We start from the raw sequence: 25,864 nt of genomic DNA, 5'->3' as shown, positions 1-25,864 counted from the left end.
TAATTTAGAAATTACAACAATTCTGTGTAATGTACTGTCCATTTCATAACAGTTTATTTTTAGATCTTCCTTAACCGAATTTAAATTGTTTAATGCTGAGTTATAATATAATTCATTAGAAAAATACCTTTGTACTGTATATGGATAAGGAGTTTAACTTCCTTGCTGTAAAAAATGCCCTAGCATTAGACATGCTCTGTAGAAAGGGCATAAATCTCTAGGGGCTTAGTGGTGTAATGACTCATGTTGTGTCCTGAGGTAGAAGAGCATCTCAGTGGGAGTTAGAGCCTGTAAATGAGGACAAGATAATGGCGGCAGATCAGCTAGTATGACCAGTACTGTTCCTCACCAAGGAAACACAATGTTGCGTTAGTATCCTAGGCAATGAGCCTCCAGAGGATCAACTACTTCAGTTAGGCCGAGCACTGTAAACTCAAGATACTTGCAAAATTGTGATATTAAAGTGCAATACACAACATGTTTTGGACTCCTGTAGTTCAGCTTCATTGACAAGGGTTGATACATTGGGTCTTCTTTTGTTGAAGTATCTCTTCATGGTCTAAAGAATCTGTTTAAACATGTTGTAGCACACTGATCCATAACTGTGGTTGCATAAAGTGATTTATTGGCTCAAATAGTAGACACCAATTCTGGCAACATTTTGGGCCACCCTGGGACCTTTATCAAATCTTGATATCAACCACAGTTATGGATCAGTGTGCTACAGCATTTTTGGATTTTGCTCTGACCCTAGGCAGGTGGGTTTATAGACTGTCTAGCACCTGAAACCTAAAAAGGTACAGTGACAGCAGGTAAAGCACTCTAACATTGCATGTAAAGAATTTGTTTAGACCTTCTTCACAGTCAAAGAGAGAAGAAGCTCAGAAAAGGAAGGAGAGCTGGAACATGTTGGACCAGAAAGTAGCTGAAATGAGCAGCAGATTTTAGCTTGTGATTTAGAAAGGACATGAGTGTAAATGCAGGGAGAAAGGTATGATATTCTTATAACTATTAAAACTAAGAAAGGTTTACTTATTCCTCAAAATCTGTGCTAAGGAATTTACCCAGCATAACTAATCCAGTACTTTACAAATATAATACATTGTGCATTCCTCTCTTTATTTCTTTCTTTGACTAGATTGCATGGACTTTTGCATGTCTTCTCTCGTAAACCTCCTTTAATTATAAAGCAATGAAATATGCACTTAAAGAAATTCTACGCAGATAAATGTGGGTGCCACTGTGTACCATGCTATGCATTAGCATTAATTAATCAGAAATGATTATCAAAATAAGCCAAAGCACACAGGTTATCCTGTACTGCAAGGCATTCCCAAAAGCCTACAAAAGTTTAATTAAACACATGGAAATATAAGCAAACTATACGTTATAAATGTTTCACATTTGTTACTTTGTATATACATCTCTGCTTGACTGATTTAGACTGGCCAAGCATTCACAGGGCATGTTAAACAACAGGACACATTATCTGCGCTGCCGCTACATTATCATATAAAAAATATGAACTGGCTTGTTATACTGATAACAGCAGGTTTGAATGCCTCTTTTTTGATAAGACAGTAGGCATTTGTCTGTACAAGTCATGGCAGATAAATTGCCCTGTAGAGTTAATGAGGTATACAGGTATAGGACCCGTTATCCAGAATGCTCGGGACCAAGGGTATTCCGGATAAGGGGTCTTTCTGTAATTTGGATCTCCATAGCTTAAGTCTACTAAAGAATCAATAAAACAGCAATTAAATCCAATAGGATTGTTTTGCATCCAATAAGGATTATTTGTATCTTAGTTGGGATCAATTACAAGGTACTGTTTTATTACTACAGAGAAAAGGGAAATCAGTTTTAAAATTCTGAATTATTTGATTAAAATGGAGTCTATGGGAGATGGGCATTCCGTAATTTGGAGCTTTCTGGATAACGGGTTTCCGGATAAGGGATCCCATACCTGTACCAATAAAAATGCAATATTATTAAAGGAGACATACCATGTTACAATTAAGAATGTACTAGTGCATTATGCTCCTCTAAATATAGAAGGATTGTGCTTTAAAAATTTGTGTTTCAGACTAATTTATTGAGAAATTCCTCCAAAACCCTACTAGTTCCACCCATTCATTCCACTCAGCCACCGCTGGCTGAATTCTCTGGACGTGCAGAGGATTGATGGCACTTAGTACACAGCACTGTAAGATAGGAGCCAATCAGCAACTAGGCTGACCTGATAGGGAGGGAACTGTAGCCTGTCTTTGCTTGTGTGACTGCAGGGCTGTGATTGGCTACTCCCCTCCTACTGTGCTTCTGGCACCGACCGTTAGGACACGCACACCCCTGATTTGAAACACAGACAAGGACCTGATGTGAAATGCATCAGGCATAAAAAGAGCTTTTCCAGCAGAATCCTGCATTGAAATCCATTTTTCAAAAACACAAACATATTTTTTTATATTTAATTTTTAAATTTAACATGGGACTGTGCTGTAAATTCACTTTACACTTTAGTAGAACAATGTGAAGGTAGCAAGATAGCAGCTCCCAGAAGATATCAGAATAGCACTCAATAGTAAGAAATCCAAGTCCGGCTCATGACTCCTCCTGTTATATGGGAGTAGGGGAAACAATGGTGTGCTGGAAAGCAGTTCTAATGTGTACCACTGGCTCCTTCTAAAAGCTCATACTCAGGCACAATGCTGCCTACACCTGGCTGCCTACACACCAATATTACAGCTAAAATAAAACACATTTGTTGGTTCAAGAATAATTAATTGGAGGCTTAATTTCCAACTGGTCTTGCTGAACCTTCTTGTTTTTAATTATTTAGATTTTTTCAAAAGTCGGTTTCATGGATTCATCTCAATTTCAATCTGATTTTGATGTAGAAATCAGTTACTTGAAGGTGGGCTGGTGAAGTTGGTTTGCTTACTGTGGAGGATAGGCACTTCAAGGATATGATAACTGTGGCAATATGGCAAATATTTATTTGTGAATATGGGAACCATGCAGATGTTTTAAAAGCATAAAATATATTCCTTGTAATTCAAATAGTAAATCTTGTGACAGGCTCAAATATGGTGTTATTTTATCATTTATTGTATATTAACTATATGAGCAAATTGTCAATATCACTAGGCTGCATACATACACTTGTAAATAATGTAGTTAAACTGTATTACAGAAACCTACTTCATTTTGTTGCAATTATAAAAAAAAACATCCTTATTAATCAGGAAATGTTTCGGCCTTATGAAGGCTGGGAGGTCATGCAGAGAATTGATAAAGAAACAAAATTGTGTGGAGCAAAAAGGAAACTTCTGTGATTGTGGCTCTGGTGGAAACTATATAAAACCACAAACATGTATTTCAGCTTGGAAGAATACTCGTCAAAAAATCTTACAGGTTTAAAAGGCCCAATATACTGCTCTTCTGCTACTACAAAAAATCAAATATTATCTGAAAACTTCACTCAAAAAAAAATTCTTATGAGTTAAGTTTGTCAACAATGAAGATACATATTGCTAAACAAATGTAAAAATTCCATTGTGCCTTAAGCATTCAAATTAAACAATTACATCTACTGCACTTTTGAAAATGAATTACCTCACCCATTCTATGGAAATTTATAGTGCTCTTTCCCTGCAGCTTTCAATACGAGCACTAATCTTATAATGCACTGTATCTCAGAAAAGAAATATTTGAGAACATTAGTGATCTGTTTATGAAGCTTCTTCAGTTTTTATTTCACTGTATAATCGTGCCAGATACAATAAACATTTGAAGCAAGATTAATCAACCGTTTGCAATTTTAGTATATAATAAAAAATTAAGGGGTATCTTGGAAAACTAGGTTTGTTTATGAGATTGTTTAAATTGAGTATGTTTAAATATCTTCTGCAAATCCTAAGAAAGGTAAAATTAATGTTGAATTGTATATTTAACCTATTAAAGCAATGTCATTCTTAAGATACAAATATTGTATTTTAAAGTTGCCAGTTTAAAGAAAGTCATTCCTTTTTTTAAAGTGTTAGGCACAGGCGCCCCACAGTGACTTTGATCAATTACCATTTAACCCAAGTCGGCTTTTTCACTCTACTACGCATGCACTGGCCCCGGAATTCAGAAGAAAGAAAGAAAGAAAGAAAGAAAAAAGAAGAAGGAAACACTCTCTGCAGGCACCCCGGGCTGGTGCGGTTTTCTCCTAACAAGAGCAACAGCCCGGGGTAAAAGGTAAGCGATTACAAGTCACTGTAAGGTCCCTAACATTTTGGCACCTCCCAGTGACTTAGCCTTTCCTTCTCCTTTAAATAATAAGAAATAAGTATAATATTTTGTATACCTTGTAATTTAATGCCCAAGTATACAGAGTAAAATACTGTATATAATGCTATATCGAGTATAAATAAATTTAAAGCAACTGGACTTGTTTGGTAATCATTGAAGAAGTTTCACTACTCATCCGAGCAGCTTCTTCAGTTCAACTGTATATAATGCTGTACTTACCTGTGAGAAAGCTTCAGACTAGGGCAGATTTATATTGAATTTATAGAAGCTTGATATGTCTCATTAATGTTTTAATGTTGGCCTTCAGGCTAATTTTAAAAATGTTTACATATTTTTACCAAATTTGTTTATTATGTAGGGTAGTTACATTTTTCCTCAACTTTTTTCTCAAAAATTCTGGCTAATTTATGAAGGCTTTGCCAAATTTTCCATCATAGATTTTTAACCATTTTTCACCAAAGAATGCTCACTAGCTTTGAGTGGACAAAACAATAATTCCTTTACTTCACTCTACTCTACTCTACTTCAAATTATTATTAAATATTAATCAAAATGTTTTGAAAACATTTTCACAATGCAATTCTATTAGAAATCTATTAAATTCAAGGGTAAAGTAAAATCAACTTGAATTGTTTTTCAGCAGAAAAGGAAATTTTTATCTTAACCTTTGCTAGATCTACTCCAAAAATTGTACTTATGTTTAAACAATTCATTATACTACATACTAATAATTAAAAAAGTAATATATTATATGTTAGGTTCTTCAAAAGCATGTAGTTCTGAAAAGTTAACAGAGAATTCATGCCTAAACAATCGTCAATAATGTAAAAAAAAATAAAATAAAATGATTCAAATCGTTAAATTATTCTCCTTTGTGTAGATGCAGTGGTAATTGATGAAGCAAAAAATGTGTAAGACCCATTCATTTAGCAAAATGATGCCCTTTTTCAGGTCCAGCCTGCAAATACAGCAAAAACCACCTTTAAAGCACCCATAATGGACATAATCTTGACAAATTCCTTGGAAAGGAAATGTAATGAAAACACATCAAAGCAGTGTCTGTAGCATAGCTCATTTATTGTTTAAACAGTTTTTGCATAGGAAATATATCCGCTTCCAGTAATTGACTGCAGTATGAGCAGCTGCTAGCAGTATAGGCTGGATATAACAGTAACAATCACATAAGTCAAGCTTGATTTACACCAGTTTAAAACTTGTGGCAAATTGGAGCTAATTTGTTACTTGTGAAGAAATTACCCAAAAGAGCTTAATTATTCAGCACCCTGACATAATAAACTTTAATTTCCAACTCTGTGTTCTATTAGGAGGCCATGTGATACAGAATTCAGAGAAATCTATATCAGTGTTACTGGACCCCTATGGAAACATATACTGCCCACTGCAAGAATCTTACGTCTTGAGGTGGACTTTTCTTCTCAAATAGAAGCAATTAAAGTGCTTGACTTAAAAGATAGATCAGCACACAGGAAGAAAATAACTAAATATGAGCTCTTGGAGTTTTAAAGATGGGCTAGTGCTCTAGACGTTCCTTAGCAAGCAGAGGCTGAGGTTCACTGATACATATGAAAGTGCCCAGTATTAACCTGTTAACAAGGTATGTGCCAAAAGTTTTAAAATGGATCAACCCTGGTGTGTAGCTAGCAAGCAATAAACTGACTACTAGTCACCTACAGTTGTACTAAATTATCTAAAGAAACACACAGTCCTACAAAAGGTTGTTCTCAGAGAAATATCATTGATATTGGGGTAACTTTCTCCCAAGCTTCCAAAAAGTCCTATATGAGAAGCACAAACAAACAGCTTGATGAAGATTGCCTCATCCAATTAAGCTATTTTAGAAGCTCTGGTCTTGGACTGAGTTACTCCCTCACATTCTACCTGATGTAGAAGTGATTTTTTTTTTTTTTTTTTTTCAAATTAATTATTTGTGAAGAAGAAAATGCTATCTGAAACATATTTACAACTGAACTCAACAGAGACTGTGAAATTGAACAGGCACTGCTAACTTATTTTGAGTATTTGGTAAACATTTTGCTGGTTTTTTCGTTCTCATTTTGCATTAACGTTTATCAGTCCGTGCAACTTCAATGCCCTCAATGAAAAATGCATAATAAGCCATACTTCTTAAAAAAAACACAAAAATTTCCTTCCCAAATAAGATACATGTTGCTACATCAGTCCCTGTAGCACAATTCCAAAAACCATTCTTTCAAAAATAAAGTTTTACAAACACCAGCTTTAGTGTCACCAGCTGATGTTGATATCCTATCATAGAAGCCACTGATAAAATAAAATTGTAATTATCATGCAATAAACACAACAAAAAGGATTAAGTCAAACAACTCACAGCCAGTGACACTAAAGCTCTTTATTTCACTAATTCAACATACATTTGAATTGCAACACACAGATATTTCTAAAGAGTAATAACTATTGAACCTTTTATCATAGAAAAACTACTTACAACCATTGAAGGAAATAAAAATTGCAAAACAAAAAATGTAAAAATTGACCGTATCCAGCTAGTTCTTTTGTCCCCCTTAAGTAATAAAAATGTGACCAACAAAGCTGTGGCATGAAAACAATACAAAGGGTTGTCATGGCGATAAGATTGGCTGATGCACGGGTCATTGTGAAAGGTCAATGGGCAAACTCAGTTGTTAATGTTACACTACAACTGCAGTGCTCCACTAGGCCTACACAATTAGGTTGGGGAACAGGAAAACAAAACAGGGAAACTAGCAGAAAGTGCAATTCTGAAGGACAACATTAAAGTTCCTTCAATATAAATGGAGTAGAATGTTCTGTTGTTGAGCTTTTTCTGGTACATTTGCGCAGCCTGGAAATTTTAAATCTATTTCAATGGAATTTATTATACAAAAAAAAAAAACAGGAAGCAAGAATGAAGCTGTACTTAGTTATACTTGTCTGGCCTGATTGAACTGTATGTCTATAAGGTCAAATGTTTGCTTAATGTCACAAATATTTTCCTAACTACCGCTGGCCTCTACTTCCCAGGCATGTTAACAAAAGACCCCCATGGAAATATGTAAACTGTACTTGATGGTATATTGGGGCCTAACTGCCAGCAAAAATATATTTTCTTTAATTGTCCATGAATGATGTATAAGTAATATGGAATAACCTTCTATTGCCATTTCTATCCCACACAGCCCTCACATTTTATGGAAGTGACCAAACTGTAAGAGGTAATGAGCAATTTCCACCTTCCAAAGAGACTACGATAGATCTGATCATTATTCTTCTACCATACCCAGATGTCCCCATCTGGCTTTTTGTTTTCACCAGCCTATCTTTCAAAAAATGCAAAATAAAATGGGTAGTGTCACTGATGGATACGTTCTATATTTTCCATAGAGTCCTTGTGAAGCTACAAGTTGCAAATCCAAAATTATGCTCCCTGAGGACATGGTCATGTGAGACACTAAAAAGTATTGTTTTGTTATTTCTTTTTTGCTCTTTCCTGAATGCTTTTCAAACCTAATCTTAAATACCAACATGTAACAATCACATAATTCTGTTTGCTAGAGGACATATATAATAATAAAATGACAGTGTAGCTTCCAACATTCTGAAATGTTCCAAAAACCAACTTTTCAAATACTAAATACAACAAAATAACCTTCATAAAATATAACTTTTCTCCATTTACATTTTAAATGATTAGTAACCTATACTTTTTAAGTACAGGTAGATCTGAAACAATCCCTAGCATGGACAGTATTTTTCAAAACTTAAAAAAAAGAAAATTCTAATACATAAATTAAGGAACCAGAGAGTTTTAACCCAAGTCCAGTTCCAAAACAAGCAATATTCTTGTTTACTTAAAAATGGAAATAATTATATTCCCATTACAAATGCTAAAAGGTAGCTTAACAAATGAGGGCACATGTAATTCAAAGAAAATCTTAAAACTATACAGTGTACAAATAACTGTTTCTAAGGTTCATTACAAAGACCCTCACTTCTTGCTACTTAACAGCTTCACAGATTTATTCACATATTTTTTTCCAAGCTGCCCAGCTGAATATTTCCCCATAGCTATATTGCTATAATATTTCATTCAGTTCAATTGTTTTGCCATGATTTTATGTAGAGTCTCCTTTTCTGTTATTCCCTTTCAATAACTAAGCCTTTAAATGTTCATGTCAAACTAGGGGACACACAAAATTAGGGGCGATGACAAAGAGGCCAGGACTGCAAAGCAATATCAGAGTCAGTACAGTGCATATAAAATTGGGGTAGTTTCTGTATCCATAAGGAGGAGCCGTTATATATATGTATATATATATATATATATATATATATATATATAATGTTATTTGACTTACACTAACAAAACAGCAACAAAATTGAAACACAAAAGACAAAAAAAAATCTGTTTAAAAAAAGGCAGTTTTGTGCCTAGCGGTTTTCGTAATTGTGTGGAATACAATTGATCTTGTGAAATGCTGCATTTAATTGAAATTAAAAACAATATATTCAGTGCTTAAAAAAAATGTAAACTGCTGTGGAAGCACTAGCACCCTATCACGTATTCCAAGTGATTATTAAAAACATCTTTACAAGAATAAAGATGTCAAATATTTTCATATATTTTGCCTTTTTAAAGGGTTTTGTTGTGCAATATTGATTGTCCTTACATGTATCCCAGTAGCATAAACAGATTAATACAAGTACTGGTATACAGATAATTATCTTTGTCGATCATATTTGCATTTGGACATATTCCTGCTGTGCTGTTCACTGTTTTTGCAAAATGCACTCGAGTCAGTCACACAGAATTACTATATAATGATACTAGATATAAAAGTGATTGGCACTTGAAAAAATGACCTATATTGTTGATATGGTCAAGGGGACTCTGGAGGCTTGTTTCATCTACAGTTATTGAAGGGATAAGAGTTATACCAAATGTTATAAAATATCAGTTATTCCATAAAGAATGGTATGATTCAAATTAACCATTAGAAGCAAAAAATACTGTATACTATCTGTTCATACTATCTGATTCATTTTTAGTGGTCACTCCATGAAAGCAAATATGTTATTACAGCATGTAGTCCAAATGAAAAATAGTTAGGGACTCTCGATTTTTAAAGACAAGCACTGTGAAACGTTTTCAATTATGGCTGAATTCTATTTAACTTTTGCATAAAAATGAAAAAATAATGGCACCCCAGGAAGGAATTGTTTCTAGAAAAAGCCTGTGTGATATGTGCTGTTGAAGACACACTAGGCAAAAGTATTACTTTGCAGTCATGGCCCCCTTTATGGGCATGCTGCCTAAAGCAGCAGTGTAAAGACCTTAGTATTCATTTTGCCCTCCCTCCCTCCCATAATATATATTTATATATATATTTATACGCATATATATAAAAACAAAATTCCCTCTTCATGTCAGTACACAAAAGGACCTTATCACACTGCAAAAACAGCAGTACCCACTTTGGTCAATTGAAAAAAAAACATACATTAAATTCTTATTTTTTTGTCCTTTTCTTTTTTTTTTTTTATCTGCGAAATTACCTAAAATAACCAAATACTGCTAAAAGCACTACCTACATAGGCAAAACTTGGTATTGCATAATTCGTAAAAATTTCAACCCCATACCTGCCCCCCTCCCTCCTTCCCATTATTAACTGGAAGATGAAAAACATGAAAGGTTAATAGAAAAAACACCAAAATACTGAAAATATTGCTGGTTGATTACATTTTTAAGCGGCAATTATACACAGCCATGATATGTTTTATAAATGTGAGAAGGTATAACTGTCTAAAAAATCCAGGATGTCACATATTTTCCCCCTCTGGAGTACAAAATATTCTGCCATAAAAATGGTATAGATTTCAAATGATAATAAATGCAGCAAAAGAAGTGGAGTGATGTCACTTTTTTTTTTGTTATAATTCAAGGCAAGGCACGTAAAGTGGACATTATATTTCCGTGCAAATCTGATCTACTGGAGAGATTAATTGATAATATTGTTCTTTTATAACAGAGATACTTATGCTGTCTGATGCCATGTGTTACTCTTCAAAGCAATAACCTCTGTTGAAAAGCGCATTATTGGCAGCACCGTGCAAGATTCAGCACAGCTTGAATGGCAGGTTTCAGCAAAAGTGCATGTTCATTTCACTGTGACTGCTTCCACTTTGCAAGCTGCAAACTTGAACTTTATGTCTTTAATTTGTTAACTAGTGCTGACTCTCACCCAATTATCCCAATACAACTAGTACGTATAAATAAATAAAACACTCAGAACCCTAGGGGCAGCCTAACCATGATAAGTGCTACGTGTCCATTCATTTCATTCCCTTAAACACTTGAGTTGTCTGTATTTGCCGCTTTTCTTTTAAATAGCCCTCATACACTGAGGGTATAAAATACACTTGTTTATACTTTTACCCTTTAGAACTAGAGGCAGAACCTAAAAAACATAGATTACCTCTAGCACAGAACAGGTATTAGCTTTTCATGCCCTACTGTTTAGAGTCCGAGGGCTTTCTGACTCTTTTAAATGGCCCATAATGAATTTATTATCTCAGTAGCGCTTGCCTCTAACTATTCTATTGTGGGCATACAATTCACTTCCACCACTGAATCATTACGCTGGTAACCCTGTACAAGTCAAGGCATTGATGGGCACATATTCGTTGAAATCGTAGATTAGGTAGCACACCAAACTTAGATCTCTTCTTGACTGATATCAGTGATTCAAAGTTATAATTGCAAGTTGTTTACATGCTGTTAAATATGACAACCTTTAAAAACAAGTTGATTTGTAGGTGGGGGGGAAGGCCCTGAGGCCAGTTTTCGCAGCTTTGTTGCTACCTCACAGCCTTTGTTTCATGAGAAAAACTGGGAAAATGTTCCCATGCGTAAACAACAAGAAGACTAAAACCAAACAGGACTAGCTTATCATGCAATTATTAAGGCATCTAGAAAATTCATATAAAATATACGGTCGTGGAGAAAGAGTGCCTATTTCCCAGCAGACATCAGATAACAAAGGCTAGTTTAGCAGGAGCTCCATTCTACCCATCTGTGAAAATATATTTGCCACCCTCTCAGTGTCATGACTGCTTCTGCGTTAACCCCTTATGTTTCAAGAGGCCTGGAAAGCATTGCTTTGCAATGTGTCACAGGTCCTGCAAGTACTTAAAAAGGTTAAAGGAATCAGTGATTGTAAGTGCTGCAAATGCTGGTCAATTTATCTTCTCTTTCATAAGTTTTTTTTAAAAGTTTTTTTTTTCATTTTGTTTTTTTTTGTCCTGTCATCCTTTCTTCTCTTTGTTCAGTTTTATTTATTTATTTTTTTTAAATTTTCCTCAGTTGCTTGTTTCCGCTTGAAGAAAGGGTTCTCCAAGGAAATTCAGTCCATAATTTTGGACACTGCTTGGCAGGATTGCTGTCCTGTTCGATACTTGAAAAGGAACCAAACTAGCCCAGGTACCAGGACTGCAAAAGAAGGGAAAGGATAGAGAGTGATTAGAGTTTTTCCATACAATACAATATTAAAAGTACTTTGTTTTCAATTACTTTTAAATTCAAAATAAAAACACAACATATGCATATTTATATGAATCATGGTTCCTGTTAAAGGAAACTAAACCCCTGGACAATGTAGATCTCTATAAAAAAATATATTGCATACAACTGCCCATATGCAAAACCTTACTTTATTTAAATTAAACATTTTCACAAAAATAAACTTTTTTAGCAATATGTGCCATTGATAATTCTAAATAGAAAATTGCCATTTTAAGTACTAAGGGCCACTCCCTGGGATCATAGATTTACAGTGCACACAAACAAACCAAGGCACACCTACATGTTAGGTCACATCAGCCAATTAATGGACAGAGTTCTGTCTTTTATTCAAACACTTTTCTTGTTACAGTTAGAGCTGCATTATTTCTGGTCATGTGATCTCTGAGGGAGCACACAGCCCATCACAAAACGGTGGTAAATATGATATATCAGATGTAGGAGAGCAGTATTTATATATATAATAACTTTGACAAAGGCTGGTGTTGCAGCCGAAACGTTAGTTCATTTGTTCTTTCCTAAGTCCTGCGAGTGCGGTTTCTATTCCTCTCTATATATAATAATAGAAAGAGTGCCACACACACAGGGGCTTGATGCAAAAGAAAAAATGTTTTTATTGAAAAATTCCCAAAAAAATAAATAAATATATATATATTCCAGTTTGGTAAGATTCCTTAATAGGCCACTTACTTAATATAATATAAACTGATGGTAAAGTATTCCATCTTAGGGTACAGTTTTCCTTTAAGGAGCATATTGTATTAACTTAAATGCAACAGAACAGTGAGGACCCTGGTACATGAATGGAACAACAGAACATTCTCAATGGAACTTTTGCTTTTCATTACTAAAAAATACCTTTATGTTTTGGTTTATTTTTCTGTTGTTTTATAATACAGGTAGAAAGGTTCACATGGAACTGGTCTGGAGATCAAGCTTATGGCACTGTGTGGTTTTCTAACTGTGAGACCAGTTTCACTTCTAATGCCAAAATTCCTCATTTCTCATACAGCTCTGAAAATTCTTTTCAGTAAGTTGATTTTCTACAAGCTATACCCAGCTGGCTTAAATGAACAGCAGATGGTGCTGTAGTTTCAAATTACTTCTCTTAGCAGTTTCAAAACTGCTTATATCTTGAAAGCTAGAAAAAATATAATGAATGTAAATTGCAAAACTGCTCAGAAGAGCACTCTGTGCATGTTTACATTAATTTGCGTGAGAGTTTATATTTCCTTTCATTCTAATTGGCAAATGACCACATCCTTTCCCCATTTGGCAAATCGGGCACATTAAGGCTAATAATGAATATTTTTACTGATTACAGATCATGATTATATTTTAGAGTTTAAAGGAAAAAGAAAGTCAAAATCACTTGGGGGTGCCAAAATGTTAGGCACCCCCAAGTGACTTTAACCGCCTACCTTTTACCCCAGGCTGGTGCCCCTGTTCGGAGAGAACAGCACCAGCCCGGGGTAGCAGCCTGCGCTTCCTCCTTTGTGATTCGCTGCGCACGCATGCGCAGTAGAGTGAAAAGCCGAACTTAAACACCGGCATTTTAGAAAGCGGAAGCCAGAAGCAGGAAGCGCTCCGCTCCAGGTGCCCCGGGCTGGTGCTGTTTTCTTCGAACAGGGGCACCAGCCCGGGGTACGAGGTAAGTGATTAAAGTCACTTGGGGGTTCCTAACATTTTGGCACCCCCAAGTGACTTTGCCTTTCCTTCTCCTTTAAAGATCTACAATTAATTAGAAATCTATTATGTATGAAAGCCTCACCATTTTCATTTAAAGTTTTTGTTTAATCTTATATGTGCTAGCTCCCCTCTTTGTTATATATATATACCATTTACTTATTGTATTTTCCTTTTCTGTACCCTGCTTATACTTAATGTGTGCTCCTACTAATATGTAGGCCCTGCATCACCCTTATATTTCACTGTCGCCATGTGCCTTTCTTTTCACTGTCCCTTTATCTCAATCTGGTTCTCCCACCACTCCATTTCATTTATGCTCATTCCCTTTAATGTATTTTTCCCACCCCTTTATGCCTGCTTACTCCTGTCACTGATAAAAGATGTACCCTGATTTTATCTGATGGTGAATAGTTCCTTTTAATATTTTTTTGTTTCAAAGCAGTTTGCCATCTGCATTCCTATATAGCGCTAAAAAAATGTATGCTGCTTTTCTAAAGGACTTTTTGCCATAAACAATATATATGAATTTTACTCAACATCACAAACTTGCTGCAATCTTAAAAATGATTTGTGTAAAAAGTATGCTATTTTTGAAGAGGTGGGGTAAAAACTAGATGGTAAAATTGAGCCGAGAGTCCTATTTCAAGAACAGCTGATTTCAGTAATTTTGTAATAAATGGGCAGAAATCCAGTATAGAAATATGAGCTGTGCTGCACAACGTTGCACACAAATAACCATACACACTTGTGACAGAGTTTTTTTTTATCCTCAGAGTCACCTAATTTTGACTATGCAGACTTGGTGATCCTCTCTTTTTAGCAGCTCCGCCAAAAGTCATTAGACAGGAAACATAAGATTAACTTTGTCCTAAATGAACAAAGACTGCTTACAGCAGGCAAGTGGTTTATTGCAAAAAGAAAACCCTATTTTTTTAATCCTGCTGGAATCTGTAGATTCAGAGAGAATGCAAGAGACAGAAGAAAATATTTGCTAGGGGAAAAAGTTGTTTTCTTTACTTCAACATTTTGTATCTGGATTGTCTCATTCTGATCACACAGCAGATCCTGCTGTTTCTCTCCCATAAATGCAAACGCAGTGTTCCCAACATGGTCCTCCACTAAATGGACATTACGGATTCCTGTGGTCCATTGTTCCCACTGCCCCACATTCTAAGTCCCAGAAGTTCAAGTTCAATCTGGAATTACATCATGTCTGGTTTCTCCTGGTTACCAGACGGCCTGAGACGTGATCACAGCTACTTAAAAAAAGTTTAAAAACAAAACAAATTAAAAAAAAAAAAAAAAAACAAATATCAACTGCTTGGCAACCTCTATAGATTTAAGCATAAATATACGTTTTATAAACTGTATGTATATATGCTTCAGGACTGACTTATTCAAAGATGAAATTTAAAATTATCCAATGGCATTTTAATAGATCCATTACATCCTGTAGAGTGGCAGCATAGTGTCCAGACCAGAGCTCTAGCCAGCTTTTTGGAAGGGATCTGGGGAGTTCTGTATGGTATGTTCTCTCTGCTGAACAAGTAGCAGTACCTATTAGGGTGATTGTTGGCAAAAAACTTTAACCACTAAAACATTGCAGAATCCTTTCATTTTAACTATACACATTGTAAAAGGTAGTGATAGCTATATAGTATTATTAATATCCTTTGGAAAAAGATTGCAGAAGCTGAAAACAATGCCTAGGGTTGCTATCTGGCCAATATTTTACTGGCCTGGCTAGTAAAAAATAATGCTTGATGCTGTAGCTATTAATAGGAAAAAAATAAAAGTATAGGAAGGCCAGTATTTTTTTCTAGAAAAGGTGGCAACCCTAACATTCCTTATACTCATATAACTGAGAATAAGTATAACACTCTTTACAATTACAAAATTCTTCACAGCAAAAGCAAAGCAGGCAAGGAACCACTAATATATCTAAAGAACAAACTTAGAATGCCTCACTCCCATGGGGTCTTTACCTGGGTATATAAACATGCAAATTAGGCCTTCTTTACACAGCATCTTTACTTTGTGCAATAATGGCCCAAAGGTGACATTTATTAATAAAAATCAAATGCCCACGCATAGCCAATGCAAAATGAGTTAAAAAAAAAAAAAAGTACAAAAAAATATTTTCTGTTGATGCTGCTTTGGTTGCACACTTTTGTTTGAGTTTAGGCCAATTATCTCCAATAATATTAGGAGCCTCTGTTAATAATGTTCATAAACACACAATACGAGCCATTACAGTGCAAAAAAGAGGTCACGGTTTACCTGACTTTTCTTAATCAAATTTGGTAAAGATGTTTGTGCTCACCTGATGTTTATAAGAGAGTTTTGCAGTCAGCAGCATTTTACTTTAAGAGCCATGCAGTATGGGTAGTCAGGCTAGATAGCTGCTTCTGAAAGCCACTGTAAGGTGCTGTCATGGCAACTCTTATATAAGCAATGTTGTCATTGTCATGAAACAATTCCTGGAGACGTACCCAGCTATAAGAACCTAGCATGAATGAACCTTATTATCTTCAATTATATGTAGCAACATACTGTAGCTAGGCTGTTCAACATTGAACATAGTGATACAACATTGAGGAGATAAGTAACATAATAGAGTCATAATGTATATATGTGTGCATCAATTTTTTAATGGCAAGTTTAACATTATTGACTGAAGTGCTTACTATTGTAATACTGTGCTGATAAAAATGTAAAAAAATGACTACAAATGGAGTTTTGTGTTATTTTGGATGAAAAATGACTGTTATAAAGAGCAATCAGTATTAACAAGTGCAGCATTTTGAGGGTCAGAAAGTGATCCTTGCTGCTGCCATCTGTTAAAATGTTGCTCTTGATAGATAACAAGTTGCCAGTTCTGGTTGGCTCTTAAACTGAAATGTTCAGGCTGAACTCTATATATAGTTGAACTTCTGTTTTAAACAGAGGGAAGTAGTGCAGTTGACAAATGGAAAAATAATCCAGACAGGTACATGGGTCTACTTATGCCAAGAGAAGATGAAGGTTGGCATTACGCTGGCCATACACTTCATTTAAGACCATTTATATGGCAAGCCCCTCAACTAAAACCTTGCCTCGTGTAAGTCTCTTTTACAAACATAGGTGTTAAATTTCACCAATGAAGGCTTTAACTTTTAGTATGTTTGAAGCTGATTGGTTGATTCAGACAACTACACTTGTTCAGTTCAAAGCTGATTGGTTGATTCTGACAATTGCACCTGTTACATCAGCTCCATGTTTAGGTTTCATTTGTTACATTTTGACATGGTTACAGATGAAAAAGTGATCTTTATCACCTGGATAGTTTTATGTAGTATTTTAGTATTAAAAACATCCTCAACATCTGGTTGTTTGATATTCAAATGACAGACTCAAGTGTATAGCCAATCAATCAGTTATATAATCATAATATAGGCTGAAATGCGCAATGGGCCAATGTATTAAACAAACATGCCTGGTTGAAATCTGTAAATTTAGGTAGATATCGACTAGTATGGTTTACAATTAACCAAACTGTGTGACAGTGCCATACATCATGCACCTATAGCACTAGTAAGAAATCATTCATAAAATGTCACCCTGCTAGGGCAGTTTATATCTACTAGAAACCTTGTATAATATTAAGTGATAAAAGTCAATGCTGTAAAAAATGGTTCTGTTTTACTTTTATTTCTCATTAGTGAATAGCAACTTTTTTTTAACCAATGTGATGCCTAATTTACACCCATTCTCTACAATCAGACTGCCTTAAATCTGAGATCAGTGGTTTCAAATTGTGGGCTGCCCTAAAGTAGTGTCTAAAGGGACCCAGACAAAAATCTGGTTAGGGTACAAATGGCTGTTTACTATGCTAGATACTGCTAAAGCAACCTGCAGCTGATATCTGCTTTTAAATAAAGATGAGTATTTACCATTTACTGATTTGCATGCTTTGCTTTATTTGTCCTAGAGCATTTTTAGAACCTACCATTACCTTAGTCATTGTACATTAGTAATCAGTCTTACTTTACAACATTGACTTTGTTTATAAGCATATTTTGCATGAGTGATTGGGTGGCCTTGTTTGATTCCATACATCCGTGTCAATGTTGTGTTTCCTGTGCAAGTTTTTGCCATATTATGTCTGCAGTTATATGAAATAACATCAATGATGTCAATGCAGGGAAAGAAAAATGTTTTGCTTTTTCTACCTTGTTTTACATACAAACACTGGCCAGCTTAAGGGATTTAATTTCCTCTAGTAGGTCGCTTACTTTTACATTACATATATCTGTTACTGTTTGTTACCTACATTAATATGCCTTAAAACAAATAAAATACATGAAATTTAAGTGATAACTTCACTAAACGTATGTACAACTAACAGAATTATGATGTATATTCCAATAAGATTTTTTTTAACATATTAAATATTAGAAAAGACATAGTGCTTCATAAAACAGCTGAAATCTAGGATTTTTTTTAGGTAGTGCAAATAATTGCTTAGGCGTCAGTTGAGGGAGCTAAAGTAAAAATGAACTTTTATACAGATTGCTGTTTGTGTGGTTTAAAAATGACAGCTAATCTGTTGCCAGAAAAATTAAGAAAGCCTTAGAAAAACATGTCTTGAAAATCCAAACCACATTTTTCTCCCCATATGACTGGTACTTGTTACTGTAATGATCATTTGTGGTCAATTCCTGGCTGTCCACACACACCAGATATAACATTTTCTACTTCAATCCATGGACATGTCATGTAATATAAACTTAACTGTGGGTTAAAGCATGACAGCTTGTTGATTGAAAAAAGTTATAAGATGAAAGTGGGGGTTTATAAGTAATAGTGTTGGGGTTTATCTAGTCTTATTTTACCATGATTCAGTTACTAACCACTAGCTAAACTAAGCTAAGCTCTGCTAATATTTTCCAGAACAATATTAAGATTTTTTTTTAGCATCAAACAAATTTGCTAAAACAACATAGTACAGCTGTTAAATACATTGATCTATCGATCTATCTATCTATCTATCAATCATCTATCTATCTATCTATTTATCTAATCTATCTATCTATCATCTATCTATCTATCTATCATCTATCTGTCTATGTATCTATATTGGATGAGTTTTTGAACAAGCAGAATATCCAAGGCTATTGTGATACTAATATCTACAGTTAGTATTACTGGTTGTATATATAGTTTATGTATGTGAGTGTATAGATTGGTTAGTATAGGTTGTGTGCTGGGTTTACTCGGATGGGTTGAATTTGATGGACAATGGTCTTTTTTCAACCCTATGTAACTATGTAACTATATTTCACTTGGGTCAAGTTATTGTTGATTTTACAAAACTATAACAACTTTATTGCTCAGATGATTGAAATATTAAAATGCTAAAGCAGAGAAACTTGAGTGAGTTTCATCATCATTTCTTTTTTTGGATGGAAGCTATGCAAGCTTTAGTATGCAAGCTTTATGGGCCAATGACTCACATTGACTTAAACCTTCCACATACAGCCCAAGAATAAAATGCATTATTATTGACAGAAGATACATTTTGGTTTGCACACCAATAACTACAACAACACAAATCAGCTATATAATAGTTGTCACCATTATTATTTTTTTTTATGGAGAGTTTGAAAACACTAAATTATAATTGATAATTTTCAATTTTACATATTTAAGAGCAGAAAGCAACTGTGAACCTAATTTCAAACCAGAACTCTAGAGGGAATTCAATTCATCAATCTAATATCCTTCTTCAATAATGCTTCATGGTTAAAATAAATCTATACAGACTCATGGATCTGGAAACAGCAACTTTTTCTTATATACATGCTGAATAGTCATCATAAACCTACTATTACTATTATATCATTATAATACACAAGATACATGAATATCCTGTAAATTATATCCTTATAAATGGTGTAGTAATGTCATCAGATATAATATACATCAATTATAATTGGTGTTTGATAAAGTAATTTGTGTTGCATGACTCACTATAACATGTGTATTATAAAAAATAACGTTGTACAATATAAGAGTATTAGAAGTCACCTCTGAGTACCATGACCTGTATAAAAGCACTTGTAAAAGCCTTGTAGATTTATATGGTCATGGTACTCCTTGATGACTTTTAATTTACTTACTATTATACATTAGGGGGTACATTATTTTCTGTATCTATATACATATTACAATTCTAATCTATTACATGTATTACATTAGGGTCATATGCAGGTATGTTTCATTTTGCCATTATATGGCATATATGGGTAAACTTTGTTGTGATTACCCTTCAATATAGACATGTCAACATAAAAAATATTTGAAGAAAAATAGCTCTCTAAACATGCAATAAACATGTGTTACTTGTCCTTTTATTAGTCACACATTATAAAGGTCCCCATACACACACCTACGGGTGGGCGATATCGGGTAGGAAGGGACTTGAAAAAAAAATAATCTGATCGTTTGGCCCTGGGGCCAAACGATTGGATTACATTTGAGTTTATGGGGCAGTTGGTTCGGGGACCGCATCAACGAGCCGATGCGGTCCCCGATCCGACCGAATTTTCTAACCTGGCCAATTTCAGGCCAGGCAGCTCTGTTCTGCCCATACACGGGCCGATTAGCTGCCGAATCGGTCCAAGGGACCGATATCGGCAGTTATAGTCGGCCCGTGTATGGGTACCTTAAGGCTCTAAATCCCCCTGTAAAACAATTTATTTAAGTGGAGTGGAATTAAATTGGGGCCCTCAAGGATGGATAGTTGATATATCTATATACACTATTAATAAAAAAAAAGCCAGCATATGGCCTATGAAGATGCCAAGTAATCTGTAATAAAATTGTAGTATCCTTGAAATAATTATTTGACAATGTTATTATTGTGATACAACAAATTCAAAACCAAAACTTACAGGTACTTTATCATCACAACTAACACAAGGAATAATAGGTGCACTGAATTTAAATACTAATTAAACAACTTATCTTAATGCCCATGACCTACATGAAACAGTTAGTCCACAAACCTTAATGGAAAATACAACTCAAAACACAGACTATTCTCGCCCAATGCAATGTTGTACAGACAATTACCTTTGTCTCTGGCAAACGTTTCAAATGCACAACACCATGTATGGTCAATGAAGCCCTTGGTCACTTGTAATATGTAAGTAAATATCAACAACTGGCTCTTGATCGCACAGATAGATTATAGATGAACAAAATGCTAATTAGATACATAGATCTATATTTAGCCCTGTGTCATCCCCTTCTTCCATATGCATACCTTATTATACTAAACCGTCATTAAAATGTACTGTACTATACTGTAAAGTCTCATATAACCCCCCAACATTATTGCCTTTTAGAGGCACTCTGGTAAAAGTATTGAAAAAAGGGAGACCTATAAACAGAGCCCTAACAGTTAAAACTCCACATACATAGGTGAAAATAAAATGCATACGGAAATTATCTATTTTTTTTTTCCATAACAAAACTGATCTTTTTCAAAATGATAAAGCCTTTTTAAAAAGTAAACATGCATTTATATCAACTGCATACATTTTTACAAGTAGACATTTCCAAGCTGGTAAACTAACTATTAATGAGACCTTAAGCATATAAAATCATGCACTGGTACAGACCACCCCTTGTTCACATAAAAAAAAATCAGCAGCCAAAGCAAATTTTTTTTCTCTTTTTTTTCCTCTTTTCATAGATCCCTGTAATTTTTCACATTCCAACATAAAGGAGCACATTTATTATAGTGTGTTGGCCAGCATCAGCGGTGATGTTGTCCATAGCAACCAATAAGCAATTAGATTTTAACGGTCACCTACAATTTAGAAAACAAAAGCAAAGGTCTGATTGGTTGCTATGGGGAACTAACATGTGAGTTTGTTTTGTTAGTAAGCTTTATGCTATGATGATTTATACAAGACATACTTTTCTCTTACCTGAGAAAATGGCTAAATCAGAGCTTTGCCATCAGCAGCCAGTTAGTTATTAGTAGGTTAGTAATGTAATTAACAACTGCATATACAAATGATGCTGTATGTGATAACATATTTTCAAGTGTGCAAAAATATATCTAACAAATGTCCTGTATTACAGTCACTAATTTACTAACACTAACATACATGCATATCGAATCTTGCTTTGAAATGTGGTTTTTAACTAACCAAAAGGGAGCAAATTCCCTTCTCATGGTGTTATACATTCCATAGGTACTGCCCAACAATCTGTGCATATACCTATGCAGCTGGTTTTGTAGACTTCTGAGATTCTAATAATGCACATCTATTGCCTTTAATGAGCAGTGGATATCCAAAATGAACAGTATTTTATTGTTGCATCTACAGGTCATTATCCCACAAAACAGCTTATCTATCCCAGTTTATCCTGAAAGCATCTAGCAGGGTAAACATGTTAGGTCAATTACAGTTAAAATCCAAGACATGTCATGGGTTATTTTCTTGCATTGAAGGGATGGGTAACCACATAATGTGAAACTATCCTGTATCTAAAATTTACCACATGGACAAATTTGTTAGGTCTAGTGGAAGATGTGCATCTAATGTGCAGAAATGTGTATTTTAATTGCAATATGTAAATAATTGTTTATGAGGGAGAAGGTGGGGAGCTAAAACAGTACTATTGCATATCTCAGTGTCATTTGAATTGGAGGTTTGGAAATAATTAAAATGTTACCTTTGCCAAGTTATTCCCAATGTATCGTCACTGGCACTGGGGTATAAATGCCTGCCGTTTTGATTCATGGTCCAGTCACAAATCCTCAGCTGTCAATTGAAACCTAGCAGTCAGACACGTATCCAAAAGTACTGCAGTTTATTTTTGTATTTAAATGAAGACATGCAATGCCACAAAACCTTGAGGTTAACTTACTCTGAGATAGCTAGTCTTATATTAAAATGTGGAGAACTAAATGGGCAATTGACTATTTAGGCTTACTTTCGATTTTATTGAGAGAGGAAAGCAGAGACCTTTTTTCCTGCACTGAGAGCTGTTATATTGCTAAGTTGACAGTAACAGTTACCTTACAATAGTATACATAGCAATAGCACCACCACAGAATGGAAGATGGAAATACCAAATGTTACACATAAATCTACTTTAATGAGACATTTACTAATGATTATAATCCCTTTCAGCAATGTATAATTGTAAAGCACTAAGTAACTTGCTGTTGCCATATAAAAGACAATGATAAGAATTTCTGCATTTCTATATGGAAATGTAACAATAAATAGTAATGCTGAGCATCTGTGGTCAAACACTGAAATGTTTCAAAATACTGGGCCAATTTAAATTAGTAAACAAAACTCATCCCATGATTTAGCAAGTCAAAAATCCCTATTATAAAAGGTAAGCAATTGATATTTCCATGACCAATACATGTGGGTCTAATCTTAGCAAATGAACAAGTGTGGGTCCTGCTGTTATCTTGGTTTGGTAAAAGAGAATTATTAATATAGGTCTCTTGCCAATCTTCTAAATCACACTTGGTCATTATCAGTGCTAGTGATTATGGTTGTGCTATATACAAACAAGCAGCATAAATGGGTTGACTTTGGGGGTGGACCACCTCTGGGGGTTGACCCAGGCCTAGGCCATAAGTGTGCCCTATGAAATGGTAGTGTTGGACTGACCAGTATCCCCTAAACTTCTTTATAAACACTTTTAACATGTAAATTATAGTAAAAATTTTAAATATTAGACATTAAGGGAATCCTAAATGGAATTCAAACAGAATGCTCTGGAAGAAGACACATCTGCCATGTAATAAAACCAATGAGTTTGTCCTACTGCAGCAACCAATGACAAGTTCGCTTTTTTTTTTTTAAAAAAAAAAGGTGACCAGTAAATTATTTCTACTGATTGGCTGCTATAGTTGAGTAAACCTGTAGAAAACTTCGCATGTTTTATTATGTATCCCCCATTTATTAAGTGCAAAGTTTGCTACAGGTCTAACCATCTATAGTAAGCAATCAGCAGGTTGGCATTTTCTGGTCACCTGTTTAAAAGCAAGCATCTTATTGGGTGCTGCACCTGAGCTTTTTATTACATATTTGGGCTAAGTACATGTGCTTAGTTGGCTCCTGCAGTTGCAGAACTGTTGTTAACTCTGAGCATCAAGCTGTTAACAAAGGTGGTAGAGTATGGAATAAGATGTACTTCTGCAAAAGTTGGAGCCACCAGGGCTCTGTGCCCTAAATAAAGTGCACTGTCCATTTGGGAAGAGGAAATTGTAGTTATAATTACTCCACATTATTATTGCTAAATAGTGATATTAATCTAAAAGCAAGCAAAAGAAAGCAGATACTGATTTTTAAGCTTTTCTGAGTGAAAAAAGTAAAGCTCATGCACGCAGGTCAATTTGACCATTATGACCATCTGGTAGAAAGTACTTGTGGTCAAAACGCCTACCTTCCATGGCCTCTAATGTGGTTAAAAAAATGCTCAAGCATATTTCTGAAAAGATGTCTGATTATCATCAGATGTTGCACTTCACACTGAATAACATTAGAAGCAGTGACAGTCAAGCAGGGCCATTTTGACTGCCTCTGTTTTCATCTGGATGGTAGCAGCAAGCAAATTGTCAGTTTGCCAAAGGCATGACTGTTTAAGCTAAAGCATAAGAAAAAATATAGCTTGCTGAGAATAGATCATTTTGTGACTACAGCATGCACAGAAAATCTAAAAAAGTACTGAAGAACAAAGGTATTGTAATAGAAGGGGTAAAGAAAAAATCAACCAAAACTTTAAAATTTAAATGTTTATGTACAATGGCTAACTCTTGAGAGCATCTGACTACGCAATTGGTTATTACATTTATGTGAACTGGCAGATCAAGCCATAATTAGTTCCATACAACTAGCTCCTTATGCTGTACCTTTAAACAGTTTGCCCGCCTTAAAAATGTATCTTGAAATGATGTAGACAGTGGTATTCCAAGACAATTTTCAATTAGACTTAGAATTTAGTCCTCAAACTATGTTTGTCAGTGATTCCCTAGAACTAAATAGCATTTTATTTTGCAGGCCAGAGTAAAGCAACCATAAGACATGAAAATTTAAGACAAGTTTAAGAATTGAAAATTTGTTTATATTCGGTCAATCTATAAAATGAATTTTCCTTTCAATAACTTAGCATCTGCACTCATATATTAGTGCGATTTAGTGTTTTTTTTCTTTACAAAACATCATTTCTGTAGTAGCTCAACAAGGTTTCTACAAGCCTTAAATATTTTATTGTAGCATCTTACCTTCACTAGACCAGTAAAGACTATATACCAGTCACAGATAAAGAGGACATTGGCCACATACTGTCCCTCCAGTCCTGTTTCCCTCTGTCACATTTTCTCTAGCAACACAAAAAGGGATCTGCTGATTTTGTTACATTTTTGCCTTATGCAGTAACCCAAATAATTGGACAAATCTGGGCTAATCCAAGAGCATAATTAGTCCATGGATCCCAGTGTAAAATGTGGTTGGGCCTGTCCTCCTTGTCACACTACAAAATCTATTCTCCCTTTAATACCAGTTTTCTAATCAAAACCTAAACAAAATTGTTAAGATATCATTGATGCCATAGTTTTAGGCCCATGCACAGACCAGCAGGCTGTAGACGGTATCCCTCTGTTGGTCTATGGCAGTCAAAGCAAATCAAACTGCCAGTCATAGAAAGCAACTGATGTCAGTCTCCCACCTGACTTTTGGAAACATATTCTTTATATATGTTGGTAACTTATATAGTGGCTGTTCTATTCTTTCATGTACTGTATAATAGGATAATTGTTACCAAATGTAGTCCTTGAATGACACTGCAAAGACTAATAGTTGGCAAACATTTCTTTCGATAGTGCTATACACAAGAAGCAGTATTCTATAACTACAAGTAACAGCTTCTATCCCAGTCTAATTCCTAGTAAAAAAAAACCACTATAAACCAGAGTCCTTATTTGTGATTAGACTTTCAAAAAATCACGGTAAATTCCAACCACATAAATGAAGCCTATAATGATTTAACATAATGACCCTATGCTGAAATCGAGAATCATATCAATACTACTACCAATGCAGAAGTTGTTACCAAGGAGAAAAAAATAACATAAAATTGTCATCCTCTGCCTCAATTATTACGGTTACTTAATGTTACAAACTTTGTAAGGCTCTTAGCAGTGCACAGGAAAATAAAAAAACATCTATGTGCATGCTGTTTCCCAAGCTATATGCTTATTT

The 25,864-nt window shown here is 34.8% G+C and overlaps 1 protein-coding gene across 5 annotated transcripts in view; it reads right to left on the bottom strand.

Annotated features, from left to right (window-relative positions):
• Positions 1-5,354: 5,354 nt before the first annotated feature.
• nfib (nuclear factor I B) overlaps positions 5,355-25,864 on the bottom strand; it is a 167,846-nt gene continuing 147,336 nt past the window's right edge. For 3 of the 5 annotated variants that reach the window (XM_012956639.3, XM_012955458.3, XM_031897246.1), the window contains 2 exons: positions 22,314-22,402; positions 5,355-11,801 (listed from right to left, as the gene is read on the bottom strand). In XM_012956639.3, the coding sequence (XP_012812093.1) occupies positions 11,672-11,801; positions 22,314-22,402 (219 nt within the window). In that variant the 3' untranslated portion in view covers positions 5,355-11,671. 5 annotated transcript variants of the gene reach the window in all.

The sequence above is a fragment of the Xenopus tropicalis genome, chromosome 1 (assembly GCF_000004195.4).
Source record: "Xenopus tropicalis strain Nigerian chromosome 1, UCB_Xtro_10.0, whole genome shotgun sequence".
In the NCBI taxonomy this organism is placed as follows: domain Eukaryota; kingdom Metazoa; phylum Chordata; class Amphibia; order Anura; family Pipidae; genus Xenopus; species Xenopus tropicalis.
This window is presented reverse-complemented; position numbering and strand designations above follow the sequence as displayed.